General features: G+C 45.2%; 1 protein-coding gene across 10 annotated transcripts in view; it reads left to right on the top strand.

Moving 5' to 3' along the window:
- The window catches only part of SMOC1 (SPARC related modular calcium binding 1), a 161242-nt gene that overhangs the window by 15726 nt on the left and 130397 nt on the right, over window positions 1-15119 (top strand). For 3 of the 10 annotated variants that reach the window (XM_038136797.1, XM_038136800.1, XM_038136799.1), the window contains exon 1: window positions 1281-14538. The exons of 4 other annotated variants lie outside the window; for them this stretch is intronic. In XM_038136797.1, the coding sequence (XP_037992725.1) occupies window positions 14434-14538 (105 nt within the window). In that variant the 5' untranslated portion in view covers window positions 1281-14433. Of the gene's footprint in view, window positions 1-1280; window positions 14539-15119 lie in introns of those variants that run through there. 3 more of the 10 variants (XM_038136796.1, XM_038136802.1, XM_038136798.1) reach the window with 3 other exon arrangements.

The following is a 15119-nucleotide window of genomic DNA, read 5'->3' as shown; positions in this document are numbered from 1 at the left end:
GCTGCAGAAACTCTTCAATACAAGTTAGTTGTGACTGTGAGTTGAGTGATGGATTTACCCACAAAAATCTGAACTGTTTACATTAGAATTCCTGATGCTAGTCCCAAGTTATTGTGCAGTTCATGTTGCTCTTCTTCTTAGTGCTTTTTCCTCACACCAGCTGCCCTTTTTAAGACGTATCAGCTTATTGATAAACACTCCCAAGCATCCTGGGCCATGACTTCTGATCCATCCCACTGGTTAACCAGGGGAACGGCTCTGCTCTAAAAGCAGAGGTAGCTGAAAATCAGCTTGGTTGCCTGATTTTTCTTTTTAATGTGAGAATGTAGCTTGATGTGACAAAAGGAGATATATACTCTTCTCCCAAATCAAGGCAACAATATTGAAAAATCCTAATAACTGTGGGGAAAAAAAATCTCTGAGGTGGCAAAAGGGATGTTGCTTAAAATTAAATAAAGAGTCAACTGGATAAATAGTTCAAATTGTGTAGAATTCTTAATGGTGGTTCATTTGCCCAGCTCTGCTAAAAGTCTCCAGCTTTCTCTTGCTTTCTCACAAACACTTCTGCAGCTGATATTTGATATGATATTTTTCATATCTGATGAATTTGACAATATTCTAAGTCCAGCTTTGCACATGTTTCTGTGCTGTGAGAGCATTCAGAAAAAAAAAAAAAAGTCTGCTTTCAGCCCTCTGCTAGTGCCTTGGCAACACTGGAGTTTTCCAAAGTGCTGGTAGATACAGAATCTAAGTAACTTATTTTCCTTGTAGAGAGGCTGGAGCAAAAGGTGCCTTCAGAAGAGGTTACAGCAGGGAGCAAGGAATGAGGAGCTCTAGAGTGAGATGGAGCAGTCTGCCCTAGGAAAGAAAACCTGAAGCTCTGGGTGCATAGGGCTGCTGGCACAGGCAAGGACAAACCCTGGATCTGCCAGGGGAAGGAGACTTGGGAACATTGAGAAAAGGCTGCAAGGGTGAATCCACTGCTCAATATTTGGGCCAAGGAGAGATATCTCACAGCTTAGTCTCTGTGAGGTCATTCATCACCTTTTCTTAGCTGGTCTGCTTGCAAGTAGTGCTGGTCTGGCTGCACCACAGAAATGCAGCGGTATGGCAACGCTGATACAGAGAAATTCTGAAAAGCACAGCCTCTGCTAATTTGTGGGTGATCTGAGGTATAATTAAATGTTGTAGAGCTTAAAGACAAGATATATTTCTCTCAGTAGAGCTTAAAGACAAGATATATTTCTCTCAGGTTGGAGATGAAATTTCAGTAAAATAAAATGGAGATGACTGTTTCAGTAAAATAAGTCTGTAGGAAGCATTCAGCCAGTGCTCAGATGAAGTACATTTTGAGTAACTTGCTTTTTTCTGACAAGTTTTTGAAGTCTGCATTTATAACTTCTGCTGGGAGTGCTTGCAGAACTTTTAAGCATCACTTCACAGAAAGGTTTGTTGCATATTTTCTATTTCCTAATCAGTGCCTACACTAAGGCAGAGGACATGCAATACTGATTTCTCAGTGCAAATGATTTTCCTGGAAAATGTCTTGGGTGTATACCATGAGTTTGAAGGTAAACAAGGCACCTTCTATAATTCCAATAGTTTAACTGTATTAATTGAACTGAAAAGCAAAAACCCACTTAATCCTAGCTGTTACACAGTGGTGGATGTTTGCTAATGACATCTGCTCTGGAACAGGCTCCAAACTGGTTCCGCTGGGATGCTCAATCTGTCAGTCCAGCTAGCGAAAGCTAATCGCCTGCACTTCTAAGCCCTGTCCACTGGCTGGGGTGGTCTGACTCTGGAGGCATAGTCAGAAACAAAGGGTTTGGTTCATTGCTGGTTCCAGCTGCAGTGGTCAAGCATAGATCTGCTTGACAAATGCTCCCAGACACATGAATCGTGTCTCTTACTATCCATTTCTCTGTTCCTTGAACTCTTTCTTTACCACCCCTGCATCTCCATTTCTGTTCCTCAATCGAGAGAGACAACCTGCACTTAACTAGTTTTCCCTTGCAGTCCTGGTTTTGCCATATATCCATTTTTGGGTTTGCTATTTCTGATACTGCTAACCAGGCTATCTCGGGCTTATATGCTGTTACAGGTATGGCTACCAGGCATGCTGGCCTGGCAAGGCCCCTTTTCCCAGAATGTCCCCAGTGCTCCACTCCAGCTATCTTGTGGTTCGGCTGTTGCTCACACACGTTCCCCATAACCACATGAGGGATCCAGCCAGCCCTCACAGCATCACCTGCACCCTTTGCCAGCTTCTCACAATATTCCCTCTCACATTCAGCTTTCCACGTCACATCCACTTTCTTGCCTGTTAGCTTCCAGACTCTTTCCAGGTAGCTGAACCTCAGGCCATGGCCCAGCTGGCAGGTTGGTGCCTATGGTGTTAGCCCCATCCTCCCGCCTGCGGAGTTATTATCTGCTTGTAAATGATCCATATGAAGACTATTAATATATTTATTGGATGACATAAATCAACTTCTTACTGAAAAGTCTTTCCTTTTTGAGGATATATGACAAGAAAGCCAAGGTAGAGGTCCTGTCTGAGCAGTTGTATGCTCTGCTTTCCCGCTAATGCCAAAAGCCAGGACTGTTTAATAACAAAGTGGACTCAAAAAAGGTGGTCGTGAAATGTTTGTGGATGTCCTTGCGTGTTCCTTGGCAAGTCTATGGTATCACCTCTAGTACCCTGAGAGTGGTGAAACGATTCAGCTTGGTTGTTTCTTTCACACCTTCAAGAATGTGTGAGGTGTCATTTTGGATCTGCTAAGCAATGCTGGATGCCTGCCCAAACAAAATTGCTGGCCATGGGAACAGTTGAAGTCCTTATGAGGGAGGCTTGGGGGAGAGGGCGCGAAAGCAGCCAATGGCAAAAGCACCTATGAGGTGTTTGCCTGTGTCTCTGCCCTTCCCTCAGCACCCCAATTTTGCACCTCTGCTGAGCCCCAGTGGAACCAGTTCCTCCTGCCCAGCCAAGGGCAGGGAGAAGTGTTCTCCATTCAGGGGTGCTGAGTGAGCTGAAGCACCTGCAGCCACACTGCTTGCTCCCAAGAGAGACAACTGCTGCAGCTCTGCTCTCCCCTTCCTGCCATCTACCTGCTCACCTCCAGCTCCAGCTGGCAGCCATAGACCTCTGCCAGGCACTGCTGGGCTCTTTATGCCCTGGAGGTTAGCACGCCTGGGGAAAGATCCTTTATGAGATGGACTCTCATATGTCTTGGACATGAGGACCACAAAATTTGTAGTAAGATAAAGAACTTGTGAGGCCACAAATGAGTAGGTAACCCACACCTGAGGGGAATGGGTCTACCTTAGTTTTCTGCCTTGAAAACTAGGTGAGATTATCCTAGCTGTGAGTGTCCATTAGATTTGTATCTATCCACAGGCTTCAAATGCATTGAGCAGCATCATTGCTTAAATTTTCACGTTGCAGACTAAATTCCTACTGGATTAAGCCTATTAGTGAATATGAGCTCTTTATGCACAAACAGGCTGTTTGACCCCTGTTTGCATGGCAAGATTTTGGCCGGTAATTATTTCCCAAACATGTTGGGCTACTGTGTATCCTAGGTAATAATAACATAATTTATATTACCTACTTTAAAAAGCCAGAGAAATTGGATTTTTTTTAAGAGAAGGTAATGTTTAGAGAGAGTAAGATGCTGAAAGATCTGAAGATATCTCATAATAGAAATGCACAGAAAGCTCTTTTAACCACACCAAAGAGTCTAATTCTCTCCATATTTTGAGCACCTTTGTCTTCCTTTGCATATACAAAAGGTGAAATATTTGACTAGTTCCCAGCCAAGACTGCACACCCAGGATTCCACCCAGCTTCTCCACTCCAGTCATGCACACAGTTTTACCTGTTTTGCCAATGAAGGAGCTGGTGGGCTGTGCAGCCTTGGCTGGTGCCAATGCTCTGCCTGAAAAATTTTAGTGGTTAGGTGTTGGTGGCCACACTCTGGGATGGCTGCAAAAAATTTGGCTGAAAATGTTTTCTGAAAAATGTACCAGGATCGGTCCTCTGACAGCATATACATTTCTGCTCTACCAACTAAACTTACTGAAGAATCAGCCTTTTCTTTGATGCATGGTGCCTGGCAATGTATCTCCATCTTTGGATCACATTCAGGAGACAATATGACTGCAGGCAATGAGAAAGGACATTTTACAGCAGGCCCGATGGGCTTTTTGGAGCCCAGAAGGAACTTAGAGGCTGATTCAGGTATCAGAGGGTCAACTCACCATCAGTAAAAACAGATGTTTTGCACATATAAGTGGGGAGTGGCTGTCTCTGGGGGAGGGCAGCTCCACCACTGGGTAGCTGGCACATGAACAAAACCCTTTCTGTACCTCGAAGGCAAAGCAAGGCCTGTGGTTCTAATATAATGCCTGACCAAAAGCTTGTTTTAGTAAATGGAGAATACTCTGAAAGCTTTGTTGTAGGCCTGAGGCAAAAATAGTGCATGCTTTGGGAAGGACATGCACAGTCCAGAAACAGTGGAGGCTCTTCACAAGAGTGGGGCAGGTCCAGTGCTGCCAGCGAGTCCCTGCACCCACACGGGTATTGTCGCTAAGTAGGTTTGTAGAAGAGAAGTCTCTTTGGCTATGCTGGAATGACATGGGAGTGTATTCCTCCTGCAACCTGGGAGCATTTCTGAAGAGCTTCACGGACTGTGTGGATCAGGAAGAGACTCTGTAATGAACACATTAGAGATCTACAAGTTCTGAGGAGACCATAGGTATGCCCCCCAGGAGGTCTGTTCCTTAAGTCAGGTGGCACACTCTGTGAGGACTCTTGTTTTCTAAGGAGCAGCCTTTGGCAGAGGTGCCGTTTGCATGGGGCTCTGGCATTCACCTGCTGTGCTGCTAAAGCAGGTGTGTGTATTTGGGAGGCATTTCTACACACACACACACAGCAGGGTCCTTGTACACGAATGTATATGTCTCTCTCTTATGTGGCTGAGTTCCTTTGAACTGATCCAGTATCACACTGAAGGGAATGGGAGGTGGGTAAAACCTACAAGCCTACTCATGGGAGTACCAATTTGCATGAGCACATCCTTGTTTTGAAGCAGACTACTGTTCTCAGCAGACTGCTGAGAACAGACTGCTTTTCTCATTCTCCTTTTGTATTTTTCAGTATGAAAATATTGAGTATACTTTGCCTTTCTGAGGTGTTCCATGCGATACAGAAACACATCTTTGTCAGTGCTTTATGTAGCCCTAACACCTGAGGAAGCAAATGGCAAGCACTGGAGACTGATGGTGCCCAGTACACTCCTGGGAAGTCTTCTTGATCAGCCCCATAAGCTGTGTTCTCTCTTCCTGCTCTCCACTTTATCCCCAGTGTGTATTACACTTGCCCCAGCTTTGCAGAGATAATTTGCACTCTCCTAGTTCATTAGCTGCTACCCCCTCCTGTCCATGGGCAAAAAAAAGCCCTTACTGTTCAAAAGAACACATGCAGCAATCATTAATGCTGACCCTAATTGTGCCAATTCAAACCACTCAATAGCTCTAATTAAAACCTCTCTTGTGCAGGGCACTGAACAGTAACAAAACTGTCACCCTGAACAATCAAATCATGGAGCTAAGAAATTTTTTTCCCCCTGTTGTTCAAATGTTGTTGCTGCTCTTGGAAGGGTCATCTGAAGGGATTAAGTATGGGGCTTTTGTAGCCTGCAAAGTTGGTGGGAGTAGGCGGGGGAATATCTAAATCCAACCAATATCTTTTGGTCACAGTTTGAAATCAGAAGACGCCAACTTTTTTCCAGGTCTCCTTTCATCCACTTTACCCACCCCCATACAGCAAGCAACACCTGCAAAGTAGACAGGCTGCTGGTTATGAGACACATGGACACCACAAGTCAACTTAAACATCTGCAAAGGAGGGGGTGAGGGGGAAACCCAGGCGTTCCTATCCCCACAACCTTGTTTCTCAGGGTCCCTGACTACACTTTCCTGTGCGCCATAAATAACTCTGCAATTACATTAATTGGTTGCATATTTGTTGACACAGGGGTGGACAAGGGTAGGTTATGGTGGGAGGATTTTTTGCTTTCAGTGCAATTTTATACTACTTTCTTCAGATGTGCTTTAATCCCCACTTTCCCTCCCCCCATTATTTAGAGTTCTCATGTCTTTCAGAATAACTTTATAAGCATGTGGGTGGGAGGGGGGAGCAGGAAAAAAAGAGCGTTAAAATTAATTTGATGGCACCCATGCACACACATCTGTTCTGCTGTGTTTCCCTAGCAAAGTCTATCAATCAAAAGGAAAAGGTTGATATGTATCACAGTGGGATATTTCAAAAAGCTGGATGCAAGCAATTGTGTGCTGGAAGGTTTTATTCTGCACTGAGTTTCTGACAGGAATCAAAAGATCAAAATGGTGTGCATGTATACCTATATTTTATTTTATATTTCCCATTTTTTAAAGAAGGTGGTGAAATTAATGGAGCAATAGAGTTAACTACAAAAATTACAGTCTTGGTATCTTTCTCTTTATTGTTGTGTGTGTTCTGCAGCCCAAACCTGGGATCACAGGTAGGAGCCTGACAGTGCCGCAAGCACGTTTGTATCTGTGCTTCAATTTTAGATCGTTACAAGAACACATGCTAGCTACGCTATGTGGTTCTGGGTTCAAACCACCATCTCAGAGTACTTGGTATGGGGTACTTCACTGAGTCTTTGCTTCCAGTGCCTCCTTGACTTGCTTTCTTTTGCTAGTAGTAATCAGAGTTGCAGTGAGAAAGTTCATGGCATGTTGTTTTTCATCTTTCCTCTTTTCTTCTCTTCTTAGCTGCTGTCCCAATTGAGAAGTAGGGAGTAGGATGACACCATAGAGTGCTGGCAGTCTGCCTCTTCAAACACGTTGAGCACTTTGTTAGAAACCACCTTGGTTGTTTCTTGTTCTGACTGCTGGGCTGTGCCGTGTGCTGTTACAACATTGCCTCGTCTCAGCAGTGAAGCCGTTTCATTTAGTGATGGATTAAACAGCCCATACTTAGAGTACATCTTGACTCAGCCATTAAGCATTTAGCATTGGTTAGTGACGAAGCACAAAATCTTGATGTATGAAGACAGTCTATGTGTATAGAAGCAACAGGACAAAACCTAAGAATGTTTTTAAAACATTTTGAGGTGAACAGTCTTTTCTTGTGCAAACTTGGCCATATGAGCAGATAGGTTCAGGATATGGTCTATTTTCACCAGTTTGCCTCAGACCCTGTGAGTACTAGCCTGGAGTCACTAGGAGGACCACAGTCTTTTCTGAAAAGGGGTGTGTTGCACTGTGATGTGTGATGGTGCTGGCCCACTTCTGCCTTTGTGCCACCACTGAGTGGTAATGCAACACTGTAGTTTTCAATAGCAATGTGCTCTTACAAGGGGAAGAAGAGAAATAGGTGACACTACTGTATGGCATTCAAGTGAGTGCATTTCAGAGCAAGGTCCTTTCATCAGCAGCACTGGAGAGAAGAAACCAGAGCTCTTTGACAGTTTTGTTGTCTGTTGGGGGCAACGGAACGTAGCAAACATGTCTTATACTTCTTTACACTTGCTCAAGAAGGGGAAATAAGGCACAGAGGGGGTTTTTGACCAACTCTAGGTGCTTTCAGCTAAGCTAAGAACAAATCCTGGGACCCTAGTATCTCGTCTAGCTTCTGGAAAGCAGCAGCTCTTTTTCTGAGCTGATTCTTGCCTGTGTTCATATAGGAAGCTCTGTGTGTCTCTGTTATCTGTTGAGCTGAGGATAGGGGATTTCTGAAAAATAGACTCCAGTGTAGATTCCCATCGCTATCTGTATGGATCTCCCACGGTCCTGTCTGCCCTTCTGTCTCATTCCTTGCCCCCATTTTCTAGGCAGCAATGCTGGAGTCTATCCTCTTGACTAAGCTGTTGCACTTTAATTTTCAACAGGCCCCTATTGCTCTTGCACCTTGTGTGTGGTCTTTGAACGTTATGTGGCTCTGCAGCTGGGAATAGTGAGTGGGTGGGCAATTTAAAACAGAAAAGACTCTGTATCAGCACAGGGCTGAGGTTTGAACTCTGCTCAGCTTTGGATACATGTAGCTGGTTCTCAGGGCTGTGATTTAAGTGCCGTTTTGCTGGTGTCAGTGTGAAACTTAAATCAGTGCTAAGAAACTGGTAGGGAAGAAAAAACAAACTTTGCTTGTCCGATAACAAGTGTTACTCTTGGCCCTGATGAAACACTGCGGGATCAAGGCATCTTAGAATGTATTCTGCTGTTTTGTCACCATTTTGCCTCCACAACTGAGAAGACAAAGAGTGCCTAGTTTGATGTCAGGATTTCTTTGCTGGAGTATATTTCCGAGCTGTTTCATGCCATTTAGAACATAAATCTGATTCTGAGTTTCCTGAAGATACGGACTGCTAATAGAGAGAGGCAGATGGGGGGGGGGGGGGTGCTAACCCGTGAGACAAAATACTTCATTGCATTCATCTGAGCGTTTCTGTGAGGCAAGGCAAATGTGCTCAAGCAACAAAATATAGTCCCAATATCATAACTTTTTGAACTCACAGGGCCTGGTCCTCAGTTGCTTCCTTCTCCTTTTTGTTGTTGTGTGTGCTGGTGGAGGACCACATGGAAGGGAGGTCAGGCAAGAGACCCTGCATTCCATGAGCCCCGGCCTGATTCCCACACACACTTCTTTTGCACTTTCAGTGGTGAGCCCACTCGTCATGGGCAGAGAGTTCTCATATATGGGGGATTCACCAGCTGCTTTCCTTCGCATTTGCAGCCCAGAGTACCAAGTCCTCAAAATTTCAGTGCAGAGGTTGTTTTTTCCCCACCCACTTTCCATCTATCCCACCCAGGTAGACAGGATGAGCAGAAGGAATCCTTGCCTTGATAAGATTGATAAATGAGGTTGGAACAGATCTCTTTTCTGGAGTCCATATGGAGTCCAACCCAACTTCAAACTCATAGCTGACAAAATAATAAAAAAAAAAAAATTGGCAAGTCACTAAGTACTTTTAAAGATTCTAAAGGTTAAAGATATGGTCGATTGGCATTCTGTTTAGAGCCTGGAGTGATGTTATATTTGCTTTACAGAATTCAAAGGAGTGCACAATTAGCATTAGAAATCTATTAGATAGATATTTGGAAGAGTCATTCAATTTTCCAGTGCCACATACATACCCATCATTCACTACCACTGCAGTGGGCCTCATATTGGTTTTTAGCATTACACCCTATAATTTGCAAAACAGAAGTAAGAGTAAAAGGGCCAAACAATGAGAATATCCTTGTTTTCAAAGAGCTGGCAGATTACAGACTAACTTCAGCTATGTTGTTGTAGTAGTTCCACCCTTAAAAATATGTATGTGCTGAAGTACCATGAAAAAACATACTGAAGATCAAATGAGCATTACTGCCTCTTCACTACATCTTGCACTTTACTGCATTCCTTTCTTTTTGGTTTCATTTTGTTCTGTTTTCATAATAATACTGGGGTATGGCCAACAGCCTCTTCCCATGATAGAATAATATAGATACATGAGGGTATGACTGGGTTATTAGGATCAGATGGATGGGCACTAGTGAGAGGTGAGGGTCTGGCAGTGGTGGGAACTCTACTAGCAACTCTTTGGGAAACCAAAGAAGTGCAGCCAGGACCAATACAACTTAATATACTTTCTAGAGAAAAAGTCTGAACAGAATTTCTGTATGAAGTATAATGAATGAAGTGGCAGACTCTAAATGGATTTTATGGGAAAAAGTTTGAAATCCTGTAATATTTTTGACAAAGCTTTTTGTTCAAGTATAAGTGAATATTCTGCAAAGAGCTTCCAGGATGAAAAGCCTAATAAGACATTTTTTACTAAAAGAGTTTCTGTTTAATTCAAGCATATGTGTACATACATATAATTAGCTTCCATAAAAAGCTGAGACTCTCTTTTTTTGACATAATCCAGCAAATACACCCCAAAACATGCTGAACACCCCAAAGCAATGTATCTCTGCTTCTTAACAAGTGTGAATACTTTGCAGTTAGCAGCAACTGACTGTTCTTCCATCATGGGGAGAGGTGGTTTGCCATACAGCAGTATTATTATGAAAAAAAAAAAAAAAAGAAAGGAATGAATGCAGTAAAGTGCCAGATGTAGTAAAAAGCTGTGTTGACAGTGGGATGACACTGTAAAATTGCTGTATGCCGTGATTTGAAACTTTTTGAACCCAATGATGTCTGATTTCCACCTTCATAATCAATGAGTCAAACTTAGTCCTTCCCACACTCCCCTAACTCTACTTGTGTCTGGGAAGCTGGGGAAATTGTATTCCACCTCATTTTAGGGTGATTGAACAGACTCTGTCTTTCTGTGGTTGCTGTTCTTCATAGGGTCATGAATGTGCTCAGCTGTGGCTTTTCAGTCTTTACTCTGGACTGCCCCAAACTTGCCTCTAGATGGAGATTTGCAGGTGTCAGCATAGTAGAAAAGGTTCTTCTGCTACTGCAGGTTCTCAGCAATTAAGACCTGGCAGCGATGGATAATTCTCCGATTAAAATCATCCAAATGATTAAATGGGCACAAAGTTACAAAAAAAAAACCCCAACAAACAAACCCACATCAAAACACCCCAAACAAACAAAAAAAAAAGAGCTCTAAATTCTGCATTGTTACAACCCATAAAAACAAATCTTACAGCAAATTTCTCGTGCTCTTTTCTACCTCTTTTTAAAATTGTGACAACAAGTGACATCTAAACCTCTTGCAGGAGTGATTGTAGCATCTACTGACTTGATAAAGAACCTCTAATGGTAAATTAGTCCCTAAAAGCAATTACATCATATTTGGAGGCTGCAGATTATTCTCTGTTGAAAGTTGAATAATCATTTCTACTAAACATGTGCAAGAGGGGATTCGTGCCCTGATGAAAGCTGTGGCAGATAAAGCCCATGATGGTTCTGAGAGCCAATACTGTTTTAAAGAGGACAGTGATCTTCTGAAACTTATTTGAGGACAAGACAAGTAGAAGCAGAGGCAAATAATCAAAGCAATCAAACAGTTCTCCCTGAACAGTTGTCAAGACCACCAATATACACGTCCTGTGCCATGAGTTTGTGGTGATGCACGTGATATGCAAGCACCATAGCAACAAGATATTAATCATCAACACAGACGGGCACAGGTTGGGGTAAGTCTTCAGAGATGCAAGTCGTAGGCTGTATCTCATGCACACAACAAGCCCCAACGGTACCAGTTTCAGTGCTACCTTACCATCATTGCATAGCTGAATTCATTATGGCTCAGCTTACATCTTCCTCTGAAGGATCCATGTGTTGGGCCTGGGATACAAATGCCTGGACATGAAGAACAACTTCTCTTCCAGTTCTGTGTCCCTCTCTCTTTGTGGTTTTCAGTTGCAGAGTCTGGGAAAATTTGCTAGTGAGACATCACTGGTTGAAGTGGCGCTGTGCCAGCAGTATTTGGTGCTCTGAGTGATGGCAGGGTTTCTCAGAAGAGTTCAAGAGAGAAGATTAGGTGCCCAATTCCTTTTATGTTTGGTCAATAGCCTTCTCTTGGCTCCTCAACATCTCTGCGATGCCACTGATGCCCAGTGCAGGCACTTCCTACTTGCCAGCAACCTGAGACAAACAACAGAGAATATAATGGCCCAAAGCTTTCTGTTTCTGTAGTTTATTCTATTTACCTAGATTTTTCTTTGATGACACACCAGTAAAGTGCACCTATATGAACTAGAGTACCAGGCACAGTGTGCCAAGAGTTAGGCACACATTTTCAACTGTGAAAGTGACCACTGGAAATGACCCATGTATTTTTTCTCTTAATGGTGTCTTTAAACAGAGCTTGGATATCCCTCCAGCCTCCTGAATGGTGACTTGCTGAGATTTTTGGGCTCAGAACAGCTCAGTAAAATTTAGTGGTGATACACAGGCCAGGCTATGAAGTCTCTTATGCACCAAGGCAGTTACTATCCACATAGGAAATATTTCTCACTACAGAGAAATACCTGGCCATGGCCATGTGGCAAGGTTATGAACAGCGCTGACCATGAAGGGGTCAAAGGTTTCTGTTACTGGGAATTTCAGACCCTCTCTGGAACTTCTTAAGCTTGGTGTTAAGATGCTGCTGGTGTCAGAGCCTCATAGGCACTGCTGGATAGGTTTCCAGAGTAGCTGGTATTCTCTATTAGGGATTAAGAAAACAATTACTTTTTCATGGTGGTAACAAACATCTAGCATAAAGATCCTGATATCCTTGTGTTTGTGTGTGAAAAATACACCAAAGAAAGGCATTCATGTTTAAAGTACAAGTGATAAAGAACACATGAAGGCAAAATACAAAATAGGTCAAATGCAAAAATCCCCCTACGAAATTGGAGAGAAGAATGTAGGCAAGTGTAATATTGTTATCTGGACTGGAATTTAATCAAGACTTAAGTATGAGGTGATGTGGTACTTCAGTGGCGGGATCACTGCCTCAACAAAACTGTACTAGATTCGGCCTGTCTTTTCAGAGATTCAGGCGTGCACAGGTATAACTTGCCCAACCTCAACCAAGCTGATCCTGATATCCACGAGGACACTCATATTCAGATTTCCCAGCTCTTCCCCTCCTCTTCCTTTCAAGGTCTCTCTGCTCGTGTCATGTGGAATGGCATATGTTCAGGTGTGGATCAGAGAGACTTTGAAATGGAAAATCAGAGGATACCACAGGCCATACTGGAGAAGAGCTGGCAAAGCTTAGAACCAGGCTGGCAGAGTGGTGAGGGTTAGGACTAAGGTAGGCTTGTATGGGGTGCTGTGTTTGGAGTCCCAGAGAAATCTGTAAGCCAAGAAAAATGAATACTGGCAGAGCTCCATGTGAGTAACAAACGGCTTATCCTCTCTACGCTAATGACAAAATGTTACATATTGGCATTTTTGATTTTTTTAAAAATTTTTTTTAGGAAAAAAGATTAAAGCAACCGCTATACCTAACCAGTCTGCTTTGCTCTGATAAGATGCCAGAATTACATGACTTCTGCTGTGTAACAAGGTTCTTTGTGTGGGCGTAGCAGCCCCTCCCCATACCTAGCGGATACACTCCAGGGAATTTTTGCAACTGCGAGTATTGCCTCTTGTAAGGTCACTGAGTAAAGAAGGGTAATACGTTGTGCGAAAAAATGTCATGTTTTATGTGTTTCCATAAAAGCACCACAAAACAGTCCTACGTAAAGGTCATTATCACTATTACATGCACAGCAATGACCTCTCATGCATATTACTCTGCAATATGTTGGGCCTCTGCCCTGCCCTCCATCAAACTCAAGCCAGTAATTTGAAAATTAAGGACTTGATGTAAATGCAGGCCAGTCTAGTTCACAAGATCTCTCCACTGCTCAGTCCCTCTGTCAGGTAGAGGGCTTGGCATTACTCACTGCCTCCAATGCTCAGGCTCTACCGCTTGCTGCCATTGCAATGCCATGGTACTGCTCCCTCTTTAGACATGCCTGTAGATATGAGCCTTGCTAGTAGATGTATCTCCATTTTCCCCTCTTCTACTGCTTCTGCTCTGCAGCTGCACTAACTTGCCCGTTGTATGACGATGCTCACTTTCTATCCAAACTTCCATTACGGAGTGCCTGGTGCTTGGATGAACTGGGACCCACATGCAGTCTACGGGCTTGTCATCTCAAGAGGTACCAAACTTGGACTTGGGATATTTTCCCAGGTGCAAGGCATATATTACCAAAGACTCCGAACACATCACCTGCATGAGATCTGAAGGATTTGCTGGGCAATACAAAGCGATGGGCTCTGGGGCTACTTGTGTAGCTGGGAACGCAGAAGAAGATCTTCAGGGAGAGGCAGACTGTGGCTGTGGCTCAGCCATGCCTCGGCACGGAGGTGACACGAGGATCTGCGCTCCTAGCAGCCTTGGCCCCAGAGCCAGGACCAAATGAACACGGTTTGTGGACCATGCGGTGGTTTCCTGTGCCCAGTTTACTTGCTCGCTAGCCCGGCCCGCCTGCACGGCTCAGCTGTCACTGCCCCCGCCCGAGGCTGTGCCTGGCTGTGCCCCGCATGGCTTTGGGACGGGCGGCGCAGCCCGGCAGCCCCGCGGGCTCCAGGTGCCGCCGGGATCTCCAGGTGCCACCGAGGGCTCCAGGTGCCGCGGGCACGGGGACACCGCCCGCCCCGCGCCCTGCGCCGCCCGCCCGGTGGCGAGGGGCCGGGCGAGAGGCGGCGCGGCCCCGCCATTGGCGGCGGCCGCACGGCGATAGGCGCACGGCGCGGTCAGTGCCGGCCGGCCCCGCCCCGCCGCGGCTTTATAACGGGCATCCCCATGGCCGAGGCGGGGAACCTGCTGCCCGGGGACCGGCACCGCCGCAGCGTCCGGGAGAGCCGCCTCTGGTGGCCGCAGAGCCGCGCCGCCCCGAGGGACGATGATGCCGCGGGCCTGGCGCAGCGCGGGGACTCGCCCGTTCCTGCTGGCGCTGCTGCTGGTGCATCTGCCGCCGGGTCGCAGCCACCGAGCCACGGGGCCCCGGGTAAGTGAGCTGCCGCCCCGGCGCGGCAGGTTGCAGCGCCCTGCCCCGGCCCGCCGCCCCCGCGCCCTGTCAGCGCCGCAGGTGGAGCCCCGGCCGCCGGGCAGCGCCCCCGGCCCCGCGTCCCCCGGGCGCGGACCCTCGCCGGGGCCTCCCCCGCTTGCTTATTAAAAGCCGGGTATCGGCTGCGTGCGAGAAGTTCATACACCGGTTATTAACTTGTTGGTATTTATTGCAGAAAAACACGGGAGGAGGGAAGTTGGCAGGCTGTGTTTTTATATTGCTCGACTTGTATTTAATATAGCCCCTGTTTCCAGCACATAGCTTTAGGACTTTTCTTTTTTTTATGTTCCCAAGCAGGGATTAAATGAATCCTTCCAATAAAGCTAGATCCCTTCAGCCCAGGTTTCTCCCTGTAGGAGTCTAGCTCTGGTTTTGGTGGGGTTTTTTTCTTTTCTTTTTTTTTTCTTTTCTTTTTTTAAGTCTGACAATGCCTGACTCTCACTGGGGCTGTTCATTTCACTTACCAAACTGTTACATTGCTCTGGGGGAGAACCCAACATTTTTCTAAATATGGTTCTCCC

Source organism: Motacilla alba, chromosome 5, assembly GCF_015832195.1.
Source record: "Motacilla alba alba isolate MOTALB_02 chromosome 5, Motacilla_alba_V1.0_pri, whole genome shotgun sequence".
NCBI lineage: Eukaryota > Metazoa > Chordata > Aves > Passeriformes > Motacillidae > Motacilla > Motacilla alba.
This window is presented reverse-complemented; position numbering and strand designations above follow the sequence as displayed.